The 16,153-nt window shown below is 42.2% G+C and overlaps 1 protein-coding gene across 3 annotated transcripts; it reads right to left on the bottom strand.

Annotated features, from left to right (window-relative positions):
* Positions 1-475: 475 nt before the first annotated feature.
* On the bottom strand, positions 476-15,633 carry Cbx3 (chromobox 3). 3 transcript variants are annotated; one of them, XM_004652797.2, is made up of 6 exons: positions 15,513-15,633; positions 14,549-14,598; positions 11,233-11,375; positions 6,866-7,028; positions 2,463-2,557; positions 476-1,679 (listed from the first exon to the last, which is right to left on the bottom strand). In XM_004652797.2, the coding sequence occupies exons 2-6, from the start codon at positions 14,570-14,572 to the stop codon at positions 1,553-1,555; spliced, it is 552 nt and encodes a 183-aa protein (XP_004652854.1). In that variant the 5' UTR covers positions 14,573-14,598; positions 15,513-15,633; the 3' UTR covers positions 476-1,552. The 3 variants fall into 3 exon arrangements, with proteins under 3 accessions (XP_004652854.1, XP_044991798.1, XP_044991799.1); XM_045135863.1 differs by having other exon boundaries at positions 15,481-15,603; XM_045135864.1 differs by having other exon boundaries at positions 15,509-15,558.
* Between the last annotated feature and the right edge of the window lie 520 nt (positions 15,634-16,153).

Here is a 16,153-nt window from a genome sequence, read left to right as displayed (position 1 = left end):
CCAAATCAGGGCTGGAGAGATGGCTTAGAGGTTAAGCGCTTGCCTGTGAAGCCTAAGGATCCCAGTTTGAGGCTTGATTCCCCAGAACCCACATTAGCCAGATGCACAAGGAGGCGTATCGTCTGGAGTTTGTTGGCAGTGGCTGGAAGCCCTGGCACACCCATTCTCTCTCAAATAAATAAAGATAAAACAAAACAAAACAACAAAAAAAGAAAAACCAAACCAACTAAACAGAAGAGGATTTGGTTTTAAAGTTTAGTGATAGGTGAGGGTGTACAAAAGAAGGTACTGAAAGGGGACTATGATCAAATTACATTATGATCATTTTAAGAGGCTGCTGGGAGGAATACCCCGAGTTCCAGGCCTGTCTGGGCTATAGTGTGTGACCTTGTTTCAAACAGAAGGAAAGGAAACAAGATGACTGTAGGTATTTCCACTCCCACTGGGAAATTAGATAATGAAAAGTCTTATCACATTAAGGAATATAAAACTATTTATTGACCACTGTTCACCATTATTTACAATAAAGTAAACAATATACAGCTGGATAACATTCTGATACTACAAAGTTATTATCCTGGGTTCTGCTGAATCAGTGACCCAAATACTGAAAAGACTGAGCCTACATGTGAGGAATGAGTCGGGGTAAAGAAGCATGCAGGTCAGGAACTCATAGTATCAAGTGTTGTGCCAGCAGGCCCTAAACTGCCATTTCTAACCATGATCACATCTCCATGCATTGTCTTAGAAATTCTATGAACTGTGATTTTTTAGTACAGATTTTAGCTTTCAGCACAGGAATGACTTCATAGAGGAACTATACAAGTCTTGTTCCATTAACAAACTGGGATTTGTCTAGTTTTCCTGATTGAATGAGGAGTTAGTTGGTTAGTAAAAAAAATTTGCAAATATACTGTTGAATTTATGTGAGGGTATAGGTAAGAATTACAATGTGGCTGCCTTTTAAATTATACAACCTAAACTATCCAGTTAACTACAGAATCATCTAATTTCAAAGGTCATGGTTTCAGGAAAAATTTGAACTTAATCTGAAGTGATTTCTTAGGAATTCTTAGAATAACAGCTCATCATCCATCTTTGTTTGAGGGGGGGAGGAAGGGGTGTGCGGTAGGGGGATATTAAAAACAAAGCCACTTACAGTAAGTATTTTATGCACACACGCACACACACACACACACACACACACAGAACAAAAAAAAAATACAGAATGGTCCTTCACACCAGTTAGAATTAAGTTCTGACTGGAAAATTTCCCCTAACATTTAGAAAAAACTATTTTCCAATGTAGAGGAAATATACCATGGTATCAAATATTCTACTGTTAAGAAGCATCTATAGAAAGCTCAAAGTAACCAGTGCTCTTGATGCAAAAGGTAAAATAAAAAAAATTCTGACAACTGTCAATATTTTCAAAACCAATGTATCAAATTTGATCTGTATTAGAATGTAGTTATTTTTCACACCAGTAATTCAAAACCCAAGACCAGATTTTATATATATGTATAAATATATATAAAAACAATGCAAACAATTATTGAGCTTCATCTTCTGGACAAGAGTGCCAAGTCAGCCTCTCTTCATAGAAAGCGATGACAATCTGAGGACATTTCATGTTCGCCTCCTTCGCCAGCACCAAGTCGGCCTCATCGGAGTCCTTCCTGTTGTGAGGAAAAAAGGTTACAAGTTTTTACTTGGGCCAGGTGTGGTGGGGCATTCCTTTAATCCTAGCGCTGGAGAAGCTGAGGTAGTAGGATTGCTGTGAGTTTGAAGCCGGCCTGAGACAACATAGTAAACTCTATGCCAGCCTGGGTAACAGGGATACTCTACCTTGGAAAAATATAACCATAAGTCACCACGGCCTATCGGTGTCATTCTAGCTCAGGATGACCTGGAACTCACTCTGCAGATCCTACCTCAGCCTCTAGAGCACTGGGATTCAAGGTGTGTGCCACCATACCTGGTTTAATTATTATCTTATGATAGGAATTACTTATAGAAACCTTTCTTAGGGCTGGGAGAGATGACTTAGCTGTTAAGGAGCTTGCTGGCAAAGCCAAAGGACCGAGGTTCAATTCCCCAGAACCCACATAAGCCAGATGCACAATGTGGCACATGTGCCTAGAGTTTGTTTGCAGCAACTGGAAGACCTGGCATGCCTATTCTCTTTATCTGGGCCCTCCTCAGGTAAATAAATAAATATCTTTTTAAAAACCCCAAAAAACCATTTCCTAGACAAAGCCACACACATTGGCCAGCCTGAGCTACACAGTGAGATTCTATCTTAAATCTATCCACCCAACTATCATTTAAAATTTAAGTACTGGGAAACCCCTTCCAGAAGCCTCCCTGTTACAGGGAGTTGCTACTTTACTTTCGCTTCTCAATAAAGCTTTCCTTGCTTGCCCTTCCAAGAATATAAAATAAAAAGAATCATTACTTACCATTTCATGAGAAACATCAATTCCCCACTGCTGTCTGTGGCACCAATTATTCGTTCAGGATCAAGACCTCTGGCAAAGCCTCTGGGTTTGTCAGCCTGTTCAGAAGTTAAATAACAGGTCACACAGTATTTCTACACATTTTTCTCTACTGCAAACTAATGTAACCCTTAGTTTAACTTTTATAAAAACTTCTAATAGGGAAACAGGCCATTAGAACAAGTGCCTAAAGGCACTGGGAATATAACTCAGTTGATAGTAGACTTAACCTAGCAAGCACAAAACCCTGGGTTTAATTACCAGTACCTTATTAAAAATTGTGCATGGTGCATACCTGTAATCCCAACAATCAAAGAGGTAGAGGCAGGAGGTTCAGACCATTTTGGATTCATAGCCAAATTCAAGACAAGCCTGGGATACATGAGACCCTGTTTCAAACCAAAGTATGTTCTTTCCATTAATTTCCCAACCAGAAAAAACAATTCTGTTTCTGGTATTTTATGTAGAATGCTTAAAATTTCTAAAATTATTCTGAAACAACAGTCAAGAAAACAAAAGTCAAAGTGGTAGCTCATGCTTATAATCTCCCAATATGGAGGCAGGAAATGGCCACAAATGAGCACTAAGGAGGCTGAGGTAGGAGGATCTGTGAGCCTGGACTACACAGCGAATTCCAGGTCAGTCTGTGCTATAGTGAGACCCTACCTCAAAAAAAACAAAACAAACAAACCAAAAACAAGTAAACAAGCAACTTTGCAGAACCATGTGATATCTTAGAAACTCTCCCTCTTTATTTAAGATACTCCCCACCCAACCCCAAAGGATGAGGGTGGGTGTGCAAATCCATAATACTAGCACTAGTGGTAGTAGGAGGTAGCAGGAATTTCAAGGCCAGTTTGGGCTTCATGAAACTTCAAGTTTTCCTTCCTTCCTTTTTTTTCTTTTCTTTTTTGAGGCAGGTGTTTATGTAACCTAGTTTAGCCTCAACCTCTCCACCCTCCTGTTTCAAACTAAATATAGACAATATAGGAAAAAGTATACTATCAGCTTATCCATTTATGAGTTCTTGAAAAGTAAAAATTCTAAGTGAGCTCAGCATTTGACACAGAGGCAGGAAGACTACAAAATCAAGATCACCCTGGGATACATAGGCCACAATTCAAAAACAACCAAACCAAAACCAGTATATCCAAGTGTGGTGGCAGAAGCCTATAATCTCAATATTCAGGAGGATCTCAAGTTTGAGGCCATCCTGGGCTACACAGGGAAATAAAGGGTTAGAACAAAACAAGCCAGGCATGGTGGCAGAGGTAGGACCATTGTGAGGCCAGCCTGGGGCTATATAGAGTGAGTTCCAGGTCAGCTTGGGCTAGACTGAGACCCTTCCTAGGAAAAAAAAAAACCAAACAAAAATCAAATCACTTCTAGGAATTAAGTCAGTTACTTGTTTAAAGGAAACAAACAAAATACAAGGTTTATTTCTTTCCAACTTGGTGCTGTCTTCACATACAGTGGTAGTTTGAGTAGATGGCCCCCAATATATTCAGTGTTTTATTAGTTTGCATCTGCAACTACCTGGATGGAGGTGGTATCACAGGGCATATCTTAAGGTGTGGTGCTGGGTTTGAGATTTCAGTCTAAAGCTATGCAAAGTGTGCCTAGCTGGAGTTCCTGAAGTGTGCTGTGGTGTATGGCTTTTGGCTTTTTGGCTTGTGCTTCTCTGTGTTTGGTCCTGTGAAGGCAGGCCAGCTTCTTCTGCCATTATGGAACTTCCCCTGGATCTGCAAGCTTCATTAAATATCCCTTCTTCCAAAATTGTGCCTGGTCTGGAAGTTCATTTCAGCAACCTGAAGCTGTCTGCTACACATACCTCTAGTGGAACATACCCAGTGAGCCAGGCTAGGTGGCATATAATTAAGCACTTGGGAAGGAGGTAACAGAGGAGGATCAATTCAATTCTAGCTACCTGAAACTATCTCAAAGGCAAAAACAAACCAAAACTATTACAAGATAGAAGTAGAGCCATCATTATTTTTCTCCTCTTTTTGAGACAGGGTCTCTCTTCAACAATTCTCCTGCCCCAAGTGACAGGATTCGAGGCATGAGCCATCAAGCCAAGCCTGGCTGTCTTCCTTAAGATGCTAGTGTTTCCTTTTCTTTTTTTAAAAAAGTTATCTTTCATGACAACGTTTAACAATCTAATAGGGTTAAAACAAAAAAACACAACCACTAGTGATATATTTTAAAAGACAGGCCTTATGTAGCCCAGGCTGGCCCCAACTTGCTATGCACGTGAGAATAATCCTTAATCCATTTTTCACGTGCTAGGATTATAGGTGTCTTAACATTTGGCTTTAAATTACTTTTTTTCTTTCTAGCCCAGGCTGATCTGGAATTCACTATGTAGTCTCAGGATGACCTCACACTCACAGTGATCTTCCTACCTCTGCCTCCTGAGTGCTGGGATTAAAGGTGCGCACCACCATGCCTGGTGGTCAAAACCGTGGTGATCTTCCTATTTCAATCTCCTAACGGCTAGAATTAAAGGTGTGAGCTACCATTCCTGGCCCAAATGTTATTCTTTTTTTTTTTTTTTTTTGGGGGGGGGGTTTCGAGGTAGGGTCTCACTCTAGCCCAGGCTGACCTGGAATTCACTATGGAATCTCAGGGTGGCCTCGAACTCATAGCGATCCTCCTACCTCTGCCTCCCAGTGCTGGGATTAAAGGCGTGCGCCACCACACCCGCCTCCTAAATGCTATTCTTAACGGAAGGCAAATATTTTAAGAAATTTAAATTTCCAATATAACAATTATGTAGTTATATCCCACATAAAATATTCTATAATGCAAATATTTGAAATCTGAGGATAGCAATATATTATGGGTATATATGCTCAGGGTGACCTTGAACTCATGGTGATCCTCCTACCCCTGCCTCTGGAGTGCTAGGATTAAATGTATGTACCACTACCACACCTGGCTAACAACTTTTTTTTTTTTTGAGTTAATTAACTTCTTTGTAGTTCTGGTTTATTAACCTATCACAAATAATCACGGGCTCTATCCCAGAGCTTTCATAGTATATGAAATGTAAATTACTCAATACAGTTGGGTATTAGTATCAAAAAGTTGTATTTCTTTTATGCATACATTTTACTTTCAGAACTCAATTTATAAGCCATCTTGCTTTCACACCTATATTCCCACATTATGACAGACCTGTAGGCAGGTACGTATTGACCTTTATTTTTTTTTCCTCGATGTAGCGTCTCACTCTAGCCCAGGATAACCTGAGCTCTTTCTGTATTCTCAGGCTGGCTTCAAACTCAGCTTCCCAAGTGCTGGGATTAAAGGCATGCACCACCACCCTGGTTCTATGATCTGTTTTAAAGCCAAGGGTAGAAGTTACCTTATTTTCTCTAAAGCTAGACTTTAATATAACAAAAAAGTAGATGGAGGAACACGTGGAATGAATGATTCAAATGTCTCAATTTATGTCAACAGTTATGAAGTCTTTACTGTTCTAAAAGGTCATATACTTCCAACTATCTCTTGGTAAATACCGAATACCCATAAAAGGCCTTCTTGAGTACAGTGCTAGGATCAAACTCAGGGCTTCACATATGCTAAGTCCTCTACCACTATATTTTAGCATTCTCTCCCCTTTTAAATTTCCAGACAATTTGTAGTCCTCCTGACTCAACTCCCACGTATATGGGACTACAGGCATGAGCCACGAAGCCCAGCTATAAAAAGGTTTCTTCAGGATAATTTTTTTCAGTTTGTCTTTTTGAGGTAGGGTCTCACTCTGGTCCAGGCTGACCTGGAATTCACTATGTAGTCTCAGGGTGGCCTTGAACTCACAGGGATCCTTTTACTTCTGTCCCTCTCTCCATGCCGGGATTAAAGACATGCACCACCACGCTCAGCATTCATGATAATTTTTTAAACTATTTTCTTTTTTTCCAAGGCAGGGTTTCATTCTAGCCCAGGCTGACCTGGAATTCACTCTGTAGTCTTATGGTGGCCTCAAACTCATGATGATTCTTCTACCTCTACCTCTTAAAGATGTGCACCACCACGCCCAGCTTGAAACTATACTAGTTTAAATGGATATAATATACTTGGAGAAGTCACCCTTGACTACCTTAGACCGGGTGTCCTCCTCTCCCCACAAAAAGGAACTAGCCAAGAACACACACACATATGATACAAGTATGATACGTATGTATGAAAATGCCATAATAAAAACCCATGACAGTATATGCTAATTTAAAACAACAACATATATAACTAAGTAAAAGTATCCTAGCTAACAGAAAGTGGTTTAAAAAAAAAAAACAAAAAACCAAGCCATCAACCATATTCATAAAGATCCAGTCTGGGGAGTAATATATTATACTTACAGCATCTCTTTTCTTCTTTGATTTGCTATCATCAGATTCACTGTCAGATAAAGATTTTCTTTTTGTACCATCTTTTTCTTTACCAGCCTTTTGAGAATTAAGAAATGCTTCAATTAACTCTGGACAATCTAAATTTTCTTCAGGTTCCCAAGTATTGTCAGCACTGTGTTCAGTTTAAAAAAAAGAAGTTGATTCAATTAAACATAGTTCATTATCATTATCTGGACCAATTTATAGTTATCTAAAAGTCTTCCATATATAATACTAATCATTCTTATCCCCTACAGTTTTATGAGCCTAAATTTCTTTTTGTTCTGCTGTTACAGCCCTAAGTGGGTATTTTAGTCCAAAGTTAACTGAAACTGACTCCAACCGAGTAAGTATTGCTCATGATTTTTTTCCCAGTTCAATAAACATCCCAATTCAGAATTTTCATGGAAGATTAAAACAAAAGACCCAGGGTCTCATGTAACGCAGGTTGACCTCAAACTTGCTATGCACTGGAGGATGACTTGAAACTTTTCTCTGTCCCTCTAGCCCAGGCTGACCTGGAACTTACTATCTCAGTCCCAGCCCCAAGTGCTGGGATTAAAGGTGTGAACCACCCCACCAGGCCGATGATTTCAACCTCTCTGTTTCCTCCTCTAGTTCTTACCACCTGGTTGTGGAGACCACAGTGTAGGGATAGAACGCAAGGCCTTGTGCATCTAGGGACACACTCTACCAACTAAGCTGTATTCCCAGGAAGGGGCAATTTGTTATCTTTTTGTTCAGGACACTATTATAAAATCTGGGTGGCCTTAAGCCAGGTATGGTGGCGCACGCCTTTAATCCCAGCACTCAGGAGGCAGAGGTAGGAGGATCGTCATGAGTTCTAGGCCACCCTGAGACTCCATAGTGAATTCCAGGTCAGTCTGGGCTAGAGTGAGACCCTACCTCGAAAAAACAAAAACAAAAAACAACAACAAAAAAATCTGGGTGGCCTTGATTTTCTGGTCCTCCTTCCTGCCTCCACCTCTACCTCCCAAATTCTGGGATTATACTGGAACATATACATTTTAAATACTCTTGTGAACAATGATTAAAGACATTCTCAAATGTGAATGTTTTCAATTTCTGGTGGCTTATGAAATTGGGAAATGATGGAAAACTAGGGTTGACAAAACATAAGCCAAATCTAGCTGCAAAATCAACATTTTTTTATTCCCAAAACAGTCTCAGAATTATAGCCCTAGCTGGGTCTTGAACTCATGATCCTCCTTGCCTCAGCCTCCAGATTGTTGAAATTATAGGAATGGATCACCATGCTTGGCTAAACAATGTTCTTTTTATGTATCTTACAAAGTTGTAGTCTGTGGCCAGCCTATGACAGTGAGACCTTGTATTACAAAAGATTGGAGGGAAAAAATTCAAAATGAAGATGATACAGTTTGAATTTTAGTCCTTAAACAGTTACTGGAATATAGCCATGTGTATTTGCTCATTTAAGGTATTATCTACTGTTGCTTTTGCACTATCTCTGCACAGAAGTTGCAGAGACAGACAAATAGGCCACAAAATTTACCTGACACTTTTAGAGAAAAAGACTGCTAACTAGACTTAACATAAAGCTGAGATGTTAATTTCCATGTGTGTCTCAGAAAGACTGTAAAGAAAAAAACAGTAACAATTCCCAAGAACTCCACAGTTTGCTAACATTTTGTGCTTTGGTCTCTGAAGCCTTTATAGAACAGCATGAAATGACACTGGGAATGGTACTGCTAACCTAATAACACGGCCTTGGTATCTTCAGACTCCAGTATTGGCAAACCTTAATTAGTGGGAGAGGACTGGAGTTTTAGATTTTGTGTTCTTAGCTGGGCATGGTGGTGTATGTCTGTAATCCCAGCACTTGGGAGGCAGAGGTAGGAGGATCTCTCTTGAGTTTGAGGCCAGCCTAGGACTGCATAGTGAAACCCTACCTCAAAGAAAAATCAGACTTAGTGTTCTTTCAATACAGCCTTCTACATATTGAAAGTACTGCATCATACAAGTTTGTTTTGGGTGTGTGTACATGTTTGATATATATGGATGCACCTATATGTATATATGGAGGCCAGAGGGCCACAGTAAGTGTCTTCCTTAGTTGTTTTCCGTCTGGTTTTTTTTTTTCTTCTGGTGCCAAGGACTGAGTCCATGGCTTTGAAGTGCTCTTCTACTGAACTAAACCCCTAAACCCCCCTCAATTATTTTTTGAGACAGGGCTTTACCTACAACCCACTCATTAAAGGTGCAAACTGTCATGCCCAGTTTTATGTGAGGGCTAGAGATGTGAACTTAGGGGCTTCAGGCTTGCATAGCACTTAGCTGAGCCATCTCCCTTGGTTGAATAAGGGTAAGGAGATTTGTTAAAGATAAAAACTAAAGAGCCCCAGAGTGTCACAGGGCAAGCACGCGTATTAGGATTTCAGTCAGCATCCAAAGAGTGGGGTGGGGGTGGGAGGAAATTATACCTTTTGAATTTGAACTCAAAACTGAGCAGGCCCCACAGTGAGGGTCTATGAGAAACTGCCCATGTAAGGTCCTCCCCACCCCACCCTGCTAATGGCAGGCTCTAATCACAGCAGTAGTTTTTGGAAAAACAAAGACAGAGATGTTGCTTTTCTAATGTTTTAATGAGTATAACATTAAGACAAACAACTTGGAATTCCAAGCAAAGTTGTCCAACTCTTGAAATTAATTCAACACGGACAAAATGATTATCTAAATTCAAAATAGCCCACAGACTTGTTTTGTTTGGTTCTACTACCTTTAAGGAAACTACTTCAGTTACACATATGAACTTATAATACTCAGGCTCAAAACAAGACCTAAACCTTCTATTCAACTTGTAATTCTCAAATAGAGGTTGCTTGTGGATGGTGGGGAAATAGATAATAGTTATTTGAAACCTAATGGTTTAACTACATATGCCATATCGACACTGATCCATTTTTAATTTCCATTTACCATGGAGGATTCCTGTCTATTTTTGTGATGGGGAATAGGATACAAGGAAATTAGTACAATAAAATTTAAGTTAAAAAAGAAAAGGCTGGAGAGAGATGGCTCAGGTTTGATACCCCAGCACCCACATAAAACCAGATGCACAAAGTGGTGCATGCATCTGCAGTTTGTTTGCAATAGCAAGAGGCCTGATGTGCCATTTTTTCCCTCTCAATCTGCTTGCAAATAAGTAAACAAATACAATATCAACAAAAAATAATATCTTCATGGTTGAATCACAGTACAGCTAACATTATGAAGAATGAGCATAATAATTCATAAGGAAAATGAGGGATCTTAAAAAACACTAAGGCCTTACTTTATAAAAGTTTAGTGTATTATAAACCCAGTAGAGGACCTCGCTGATTATGACCTCTTCTGTTTAACAACCACAAACTAACTATTGAACAGTTTGAATGCTTTTTAGAGCCCTCTACTTGGGGGAAAAAAATAGACCCGATATTCTAATTAGTATAACATCTAACTATATTAAAATACTTTATGTAGTGGACTTTAATTTGACTCTCCCAAGGCACTGGCTGTTTTTTGGTTTGTTTTTGAGGTAGGGTCTCACTCTATCTAGCTCAGGCTGACCTGGAATTCATTATGTAGTCTCAGGGTGGCCTCAAACCCTCTGCAATCCTACCTCTGCCTTCCGAGTGCTGGGATTAAAGGTGTGCACCACCAGGCCTGGCAAGACACTGGCTTTTTAAGTAGACTTCAAACAAGATGCTGAGGATTAAAGCGGTCTTTAAAGAGACCTAAAAGCTCTAAACTGAAATGAAATTTAATGCCCCCCCCCTTTTTTTTGAGGTAGGATCTCACTCCAGCCCAGCATGGCCTGGAATTCACTATGTAGTCTCAGAGGGCCTTGAACTCAACAATCCTCCTACCTCTGCCTCCCGAGTGCTGGGATCAAAGGCATGCACCACCATGCCCCACTTAAGGCCATTTTAAGTGTAACTGAAGACAGAAAAATAGATGCAGCTCAGTTGGCAGAGTGCATGCCTAGTATGTCCTAAGCCCTGGGTTCATTTCCAACATGTAAATACCACACTTGTAGTCCCAGCACTGGGAGGTGGAGGCAAGTCATCCTCAGCTACATTGTAAGTGTTAAATCTAGCCTGAGCTTACATGAGACCCTGTCTCAAAAAAAAAAAAAAAAAAAAAAAAAATTCAAATGCTGGGCATGGTTATGGTTCTAATCCCAGTACTCAGGAAGCCTAGAGATAAGGAAGGATCAGGAAGAATATGGGCCAGACTAGGTTACATGAGACTCTGGCTCAAAACCAAAACAAAGAATAAAAAAAATCCCAAACTATAAAAGTACTGAGGTTTCTTACTCTGTAAATCCCTTCCACTTCAGGAAATACTCCACCTTCCCATTCACTACACGTCGATCCAGTACTTTTTCTACCACAAATTCTTCAGGCTCTGCCTCTTCAACTTTTTTACTCTTTCCATTCTGTTTCTTTCCCACCTTTTGCTAAAACAAAAGAGAAATTAAGAAACATTTTTTTTTGAGTACATTTTAAAGGCCAAATTGCTTATTTTGTTACAATCATTCAACATAAATATCTGTGTCAGGGCAGACACTTAAAACACTATCTGAGAAATGCACTGTTACTTTTTCCCCAGTTTTGTTTCTAGGTAGCCTGCAAGACCAAGCTTACCATCATTTTCACTCATTTTAACCATAGCCCAGTAATAATTAGGAAAATATTAAAGAATGATAGAATCAACATTAAGATTGTTTTTCCTTTCAATAGGGTCTTTTAACCCAGACTGGCCTCAAATCAACTTATGTGGCCAAGGATGACTTGATTCCAGATCTTCAGCTGCCACTTCCCAAGTGCTGGGCTACTTATGTGAACCACCACACTCCACTAAAGGGCTAAGGTGACAGGTTTTGCTTAGTGCAACAATAGTTGACCTATTGATACTGTAGACTGATCTTTTGCTCAATTCAAAAACTAATTTATGAAAGCCTCAATGATAGAGAAAAAGTATCAGCGGGCTGAAGATATGGCTCAGTGGTTGAGATTGAAGGTGCTTGCCCACAAATTCTGACAGGTTAGGGTGTGATGCCCCAGTACCCACATAGAGCCAGATGCACAAAGTTCGTCTGCAGAGGTAGGAGGCCCTGGTGTCTCTCATCTCTTTTCAAATTTTTTAAAAAAAAGTGTTTTTTTTTTTTTAACTTTTCCCCAAACTTTTCATTTTTACTTATTAGAGACAAGAGGGAAGAAGGGGGAAGGAGGGGGAGAGAAAGGGGGGAGAGGGAATATGAATGGGTACACCAGGGCATCTAGCCACTGCAAACAAATTCCAGGCACATGTGCCACCGTATACATCTGGCTGACGCGGGAACTGGAGAATTGAACCTGGGTCTTTAGGCTTCACAGGCAAATGCCTTAACCACTAAGACACCTCTCTAGCCCATGAAAAAAATATTTTATTATTCCCAAAGAGAGAGGGAAGAGACAGAATGAGTGTTTTAGGGCCTCCAGCTGGTGCAAATGAACTCTAGATGCATGCAATTCTTTGTGTATCAGGCTTTACGTGGGTATTGGGGAACTGAACCAGCACCGTTAGGCTTTGAAGGCAAATGCCTTAACTGCTGAGCCATCTCTCCAGCCCCAGATATATATACATATATTTTATATTTTTACTTATTTGAGAGAGAATGAATGGGCACTCCAGGGAATCTAGCCACTGCAAACGAATTCCAGACACATGAGCCATGAAGTGCATCTGGCTTATGTGGGTACGGGGGAACTGAAACCGAGTCCATAGGCTTTGTAGGCCTTAACTGCTAAATCACCTCCCTAGCCCCTCATATATATCTACACATATATGTATCTCTATCTCTATCTATCTAACTGCCTGCCTACCTACCTACCTACCTGCCTATTTGATGTAACTATAGGATGAAAACAGGCTTAGGATTCTACTAACAATTGTAAGCTCAACCATGGAGAGCAAGGGCAAATTGAAGAAGACAATTTTGTGTGTTTTTCCTCACTATTAAACAAAAAATGTTGGTGGCTCATGCCTGTAATCCCAGCACTGGGGAGGCTGAGGCAGGGGGTTCACTGACTCTCTGAAGCCAGCCAAGGGTACAAAGTGAGACCTTGTTTCAACAATCTTCCACTCTCCCCTCAAAAGGAATGTTTTCATTTTATTGGTGTGGGGGTATTACATACTTGTAAGAAGAAACAGATCAACCAGATTTTCTAATCAAACAGATTTGTTACAGGAATGAAATTAGGTTAAGTTTTAGAAAACCCAAGCCATTATAAAGTACCTAAACCAAAAATATAGTATGACTAATCACTTCACCTAAAAACAGTATTATTTTGAATTTGAGACAGTGTCTCATTTAAGCTGGCCTCCAACTTGCTGCCATCCTATTGTCTCAGCCTCCTGATTGCTGGGGTTACAGATGTGTGCCATGATGCCTGGCTACAAGTGCTACATACAAAAACAACAACAACAAAAAAGAAAACCCAACCAAAAAACTTCCCCGTTTACTAGAATAATCTATGAAGTAAAGGATGAACGCAGGAAAAATAATACCTCAGCTGCAATCAAGCACATGGGGTCTATAAACACATAAAAAAATCCTCTGTAATTTAAAATATGCCATATTTTCATCACCAATGGTTTTGACCTACAAAAGGCAATCTACCAGAGTTACCAATCTGCTCTGCACAGCATTTGCCATCATGTACAATACATAGTGAATGTACAAATTTTAAGAACCAACTTGCCCTTTAGTGTGAAACTCAAGGAAAGAATACACAGGTCCAAGCCAATGCTCTGCTTCACGTAGGTGTTAAACCTAAGTCTTATTAACACAACGTGCTCTAACGGTCACAGGGGAACTCTTAACTGTGAATTTCATATGAACATTCTGAATTTTTCTTATTTTTTTTCTTCAGATAGGGTCTTTCTACTATGTAGCCCAGGTTAGACTCAAGCCCTAAGCATCTGCCTGCCTCAGTTTCCTGGGATTACAGGTGTACACCACCACACCCAGTCTTAGTAATTTTTAAAAAATATAACCTGAAATGGCTAAAAACACATGCCACTTAAACCTGTTATGAAACTTAAGAATGCAGCCTTTGATTAACAAACTTTTGGGATAGTAAAAAAATTGCTCAAAGGTAAAGAACTGATATAGTTCTTCCTTTCTAGACATATTTTGTGATTAAAAAAATATATATAAAACAAGCAACACAGTGCAGAACGTGTTTAAAGCGAAGATATTTCAGATTCAGTCCAGGTGCATAAGAAGGCATGTTGCCTTTAAGTAAGCGCAGATAAACATTAAAGACTATAGAATTCAGCATATTTAGGGACAGTTAGGCTAATCAATGACTGGATTTGACCAAAATCTTGTCATGTCACAAAGATGCTCATACTCAGCAAACACTGTATTGTACTCCCAAGATTAGCTTTCTGTAAATGCATTCTGATCGTTTTAATCTCCATGTTCATGACTTTGTTTCTAATTCTCCCCTCAAATACAACTGGATGTGCTGAAAAATACACGGATGTAAACTTCTCAATCACAAAGATGCAGTGTTATAATTAGTGGGGAGGGAAGGACTTTCAGTTAGATTCTTACACGTTTTAAATTTTTAATTAACTTACCAAAGTAGTTTTATTGGAGGCCATTTTTTTTTAATTGCAGACTGGAAGAGCTATTCCAAGAAAAATGCATGACATTAACACGTTTTCATGACAAAAAAGGCTAACTACATAAAAAACACCACCAGGGCAGTTTTGGGCTTGTGCATGTTACATGCTTAACAGAGCTAGTTAAGGGAAACCTTACTAGGGACGTTGATACTACTTGAGACAACATGGTACCATACCAATATTCTTTAGGAAAATACACAGGTATCTTAGCCCTATTTCCTGTTTTTTTTTTTTTTTTTTTTTTTTTGTGATTTCGTCTTACTATGCAACCTAATTTGGGCTTAAACTTGAGGCAATCCTCCGGCCTCAGCCTCCGGAGTGGCACCGCTTAAAAAAAATCACCTCCGCCAAGCCCGCGTCTCCCAGCACCCGAGGCCTGCGAGAGCGCGCCCGCCCCCACCCGCGAGCGCGGGCCTCGTGGTCGGTGAGCGCCTCCGCCGGGAGAAACAAAGGCGGCGGCGGCGGCTCAAGGGCACTGCGCCACGGGCCCGCGTCTTGGCCTCGGGCGTCAGCCACGTAGCGGAGCGCGCGCCGCAGCCTCGGGCCCGGCGGGTGCGGGGCCTTGCATGCACCGCCCTCCTAGGAGGCCCAGGGCGCCGCGCGGCGCGGCGGGGGCCTGGGTGGGGGAGGGGAGCCCCGCGCTTTGTCTGGAAATAAAGCAGCTGTCACCCCGGCTCTCCACCCTCCCCAGGACAGGACAGTCCCCCAACATGCTGCGCGGTGATCGGTGCATCCACCGCCCGGGCCTCCGCTCGGCCCCCTCCATGCACCCCGCAACTCGCCACGCGCGACCCGGACGGGATGGGTGCCCGAGCCTGGCACTGGGCAGGGGTGGAGTAGGGTGGGGGTCCGCCGCGCGCAAGGAGCATCTTAAGCACCACTACCGCCAGGGAGAGACAGAAAGCAAGCCACCGACTTCACCGCGTCTGATGCTCCGGGCCGCGGGTCCTGCAGCGTCTCCAGACTGTGCGCCTGGGCTCTAGTCTCATCCGAGGGGAGGGGGCGAGGGCGCTGCGCGGGCCGCGAAGGGGGAGGGGTGACGCCGCCCACGCCCGGCGGCCGCGAGGGAGGAAGGAGGGAGGAGGGGCGGGGCGCGCGCCCACCCGGGGGGTGTGGGGGGGAACAGCGCGGCGCCCGTCGGGAACGCGAGCCTTCCCGCTCCACCTCCGGTCTGCGGCGTGGCGCCCCCGGAGAGGGGGGAGGGGCGAGGACCGAGAGCTGAAAGACTTGGCCAAGGCGGCGGCTGGCGCCAAAACTAGACTCCGCCCACTTCCGCGCCGCTGCGACGGAGGGGGGGTTGTGATTTGGGACATTTTTCGGAGCCCGTGAACGCGCGCCGGCGCCGCAGGGCCTCTGCGGAAGGCTCGTGCCCGGCTAGTCGCCGTGCAGAAGCACCTGAGGCGGTCCCGGAAGGGGCCTCGGCGGCGCTCCGGGCGACCCAAGGCCAGACCGAGGGGAGAGGTACCAAACTGCTAATGGCGGCAGAAGAGACGGCGATGGGATTGATCAGAGGTGTATCGGCAGGGAGGGCGAGGCGGGGCCCTCGGAGGGGCGGCT

The sequence above is a fragment of the Jaculus jaculus genome, chromosome 16, assembly GCF_020740685.1.
Source record: "Jaculus jaculus isolate mJacJac1 chromosome 16, mJacJac1.mat.Y.cur, whole genome shotgun sequence".
Taxonomy (NCBI): domain Eukaryota; kingdom Metazoa; phylum Chordata; class Mammalia; order Rodentia; family Dipodidae; genus Jaculus; species Jaculus jaculus.
This window is presented reverse-complemented; position numbering and strand designations above follow the sequence as displayed.

What these genes read in the sequence shown, in the direction of transcription:
- Cbx3 (XM_004652797.2), bottom strand. Translation starts at nt 14,572, where the DNA reads ATGGCCTCCAATAAAACTACTTTG. An exon ending in CCTCCAATAAAACTACTTTG is followed by an intron (nt 11,376 to 14,548) that starts GTAAGTTAATTA and finishes CTTTTGTTTTAG; the next exon opens with CAAAAGGTGGGAAAGAAACA. An exon ending in CAAAGAAGAAAAGAGATGCT is followed by an intron (nt 2,558 to 6,865) that starts GTAAGTATAATA and finishes ACTTCTGAACAG; the next exon opens with GCTGACAAACCCAGAGGCTT.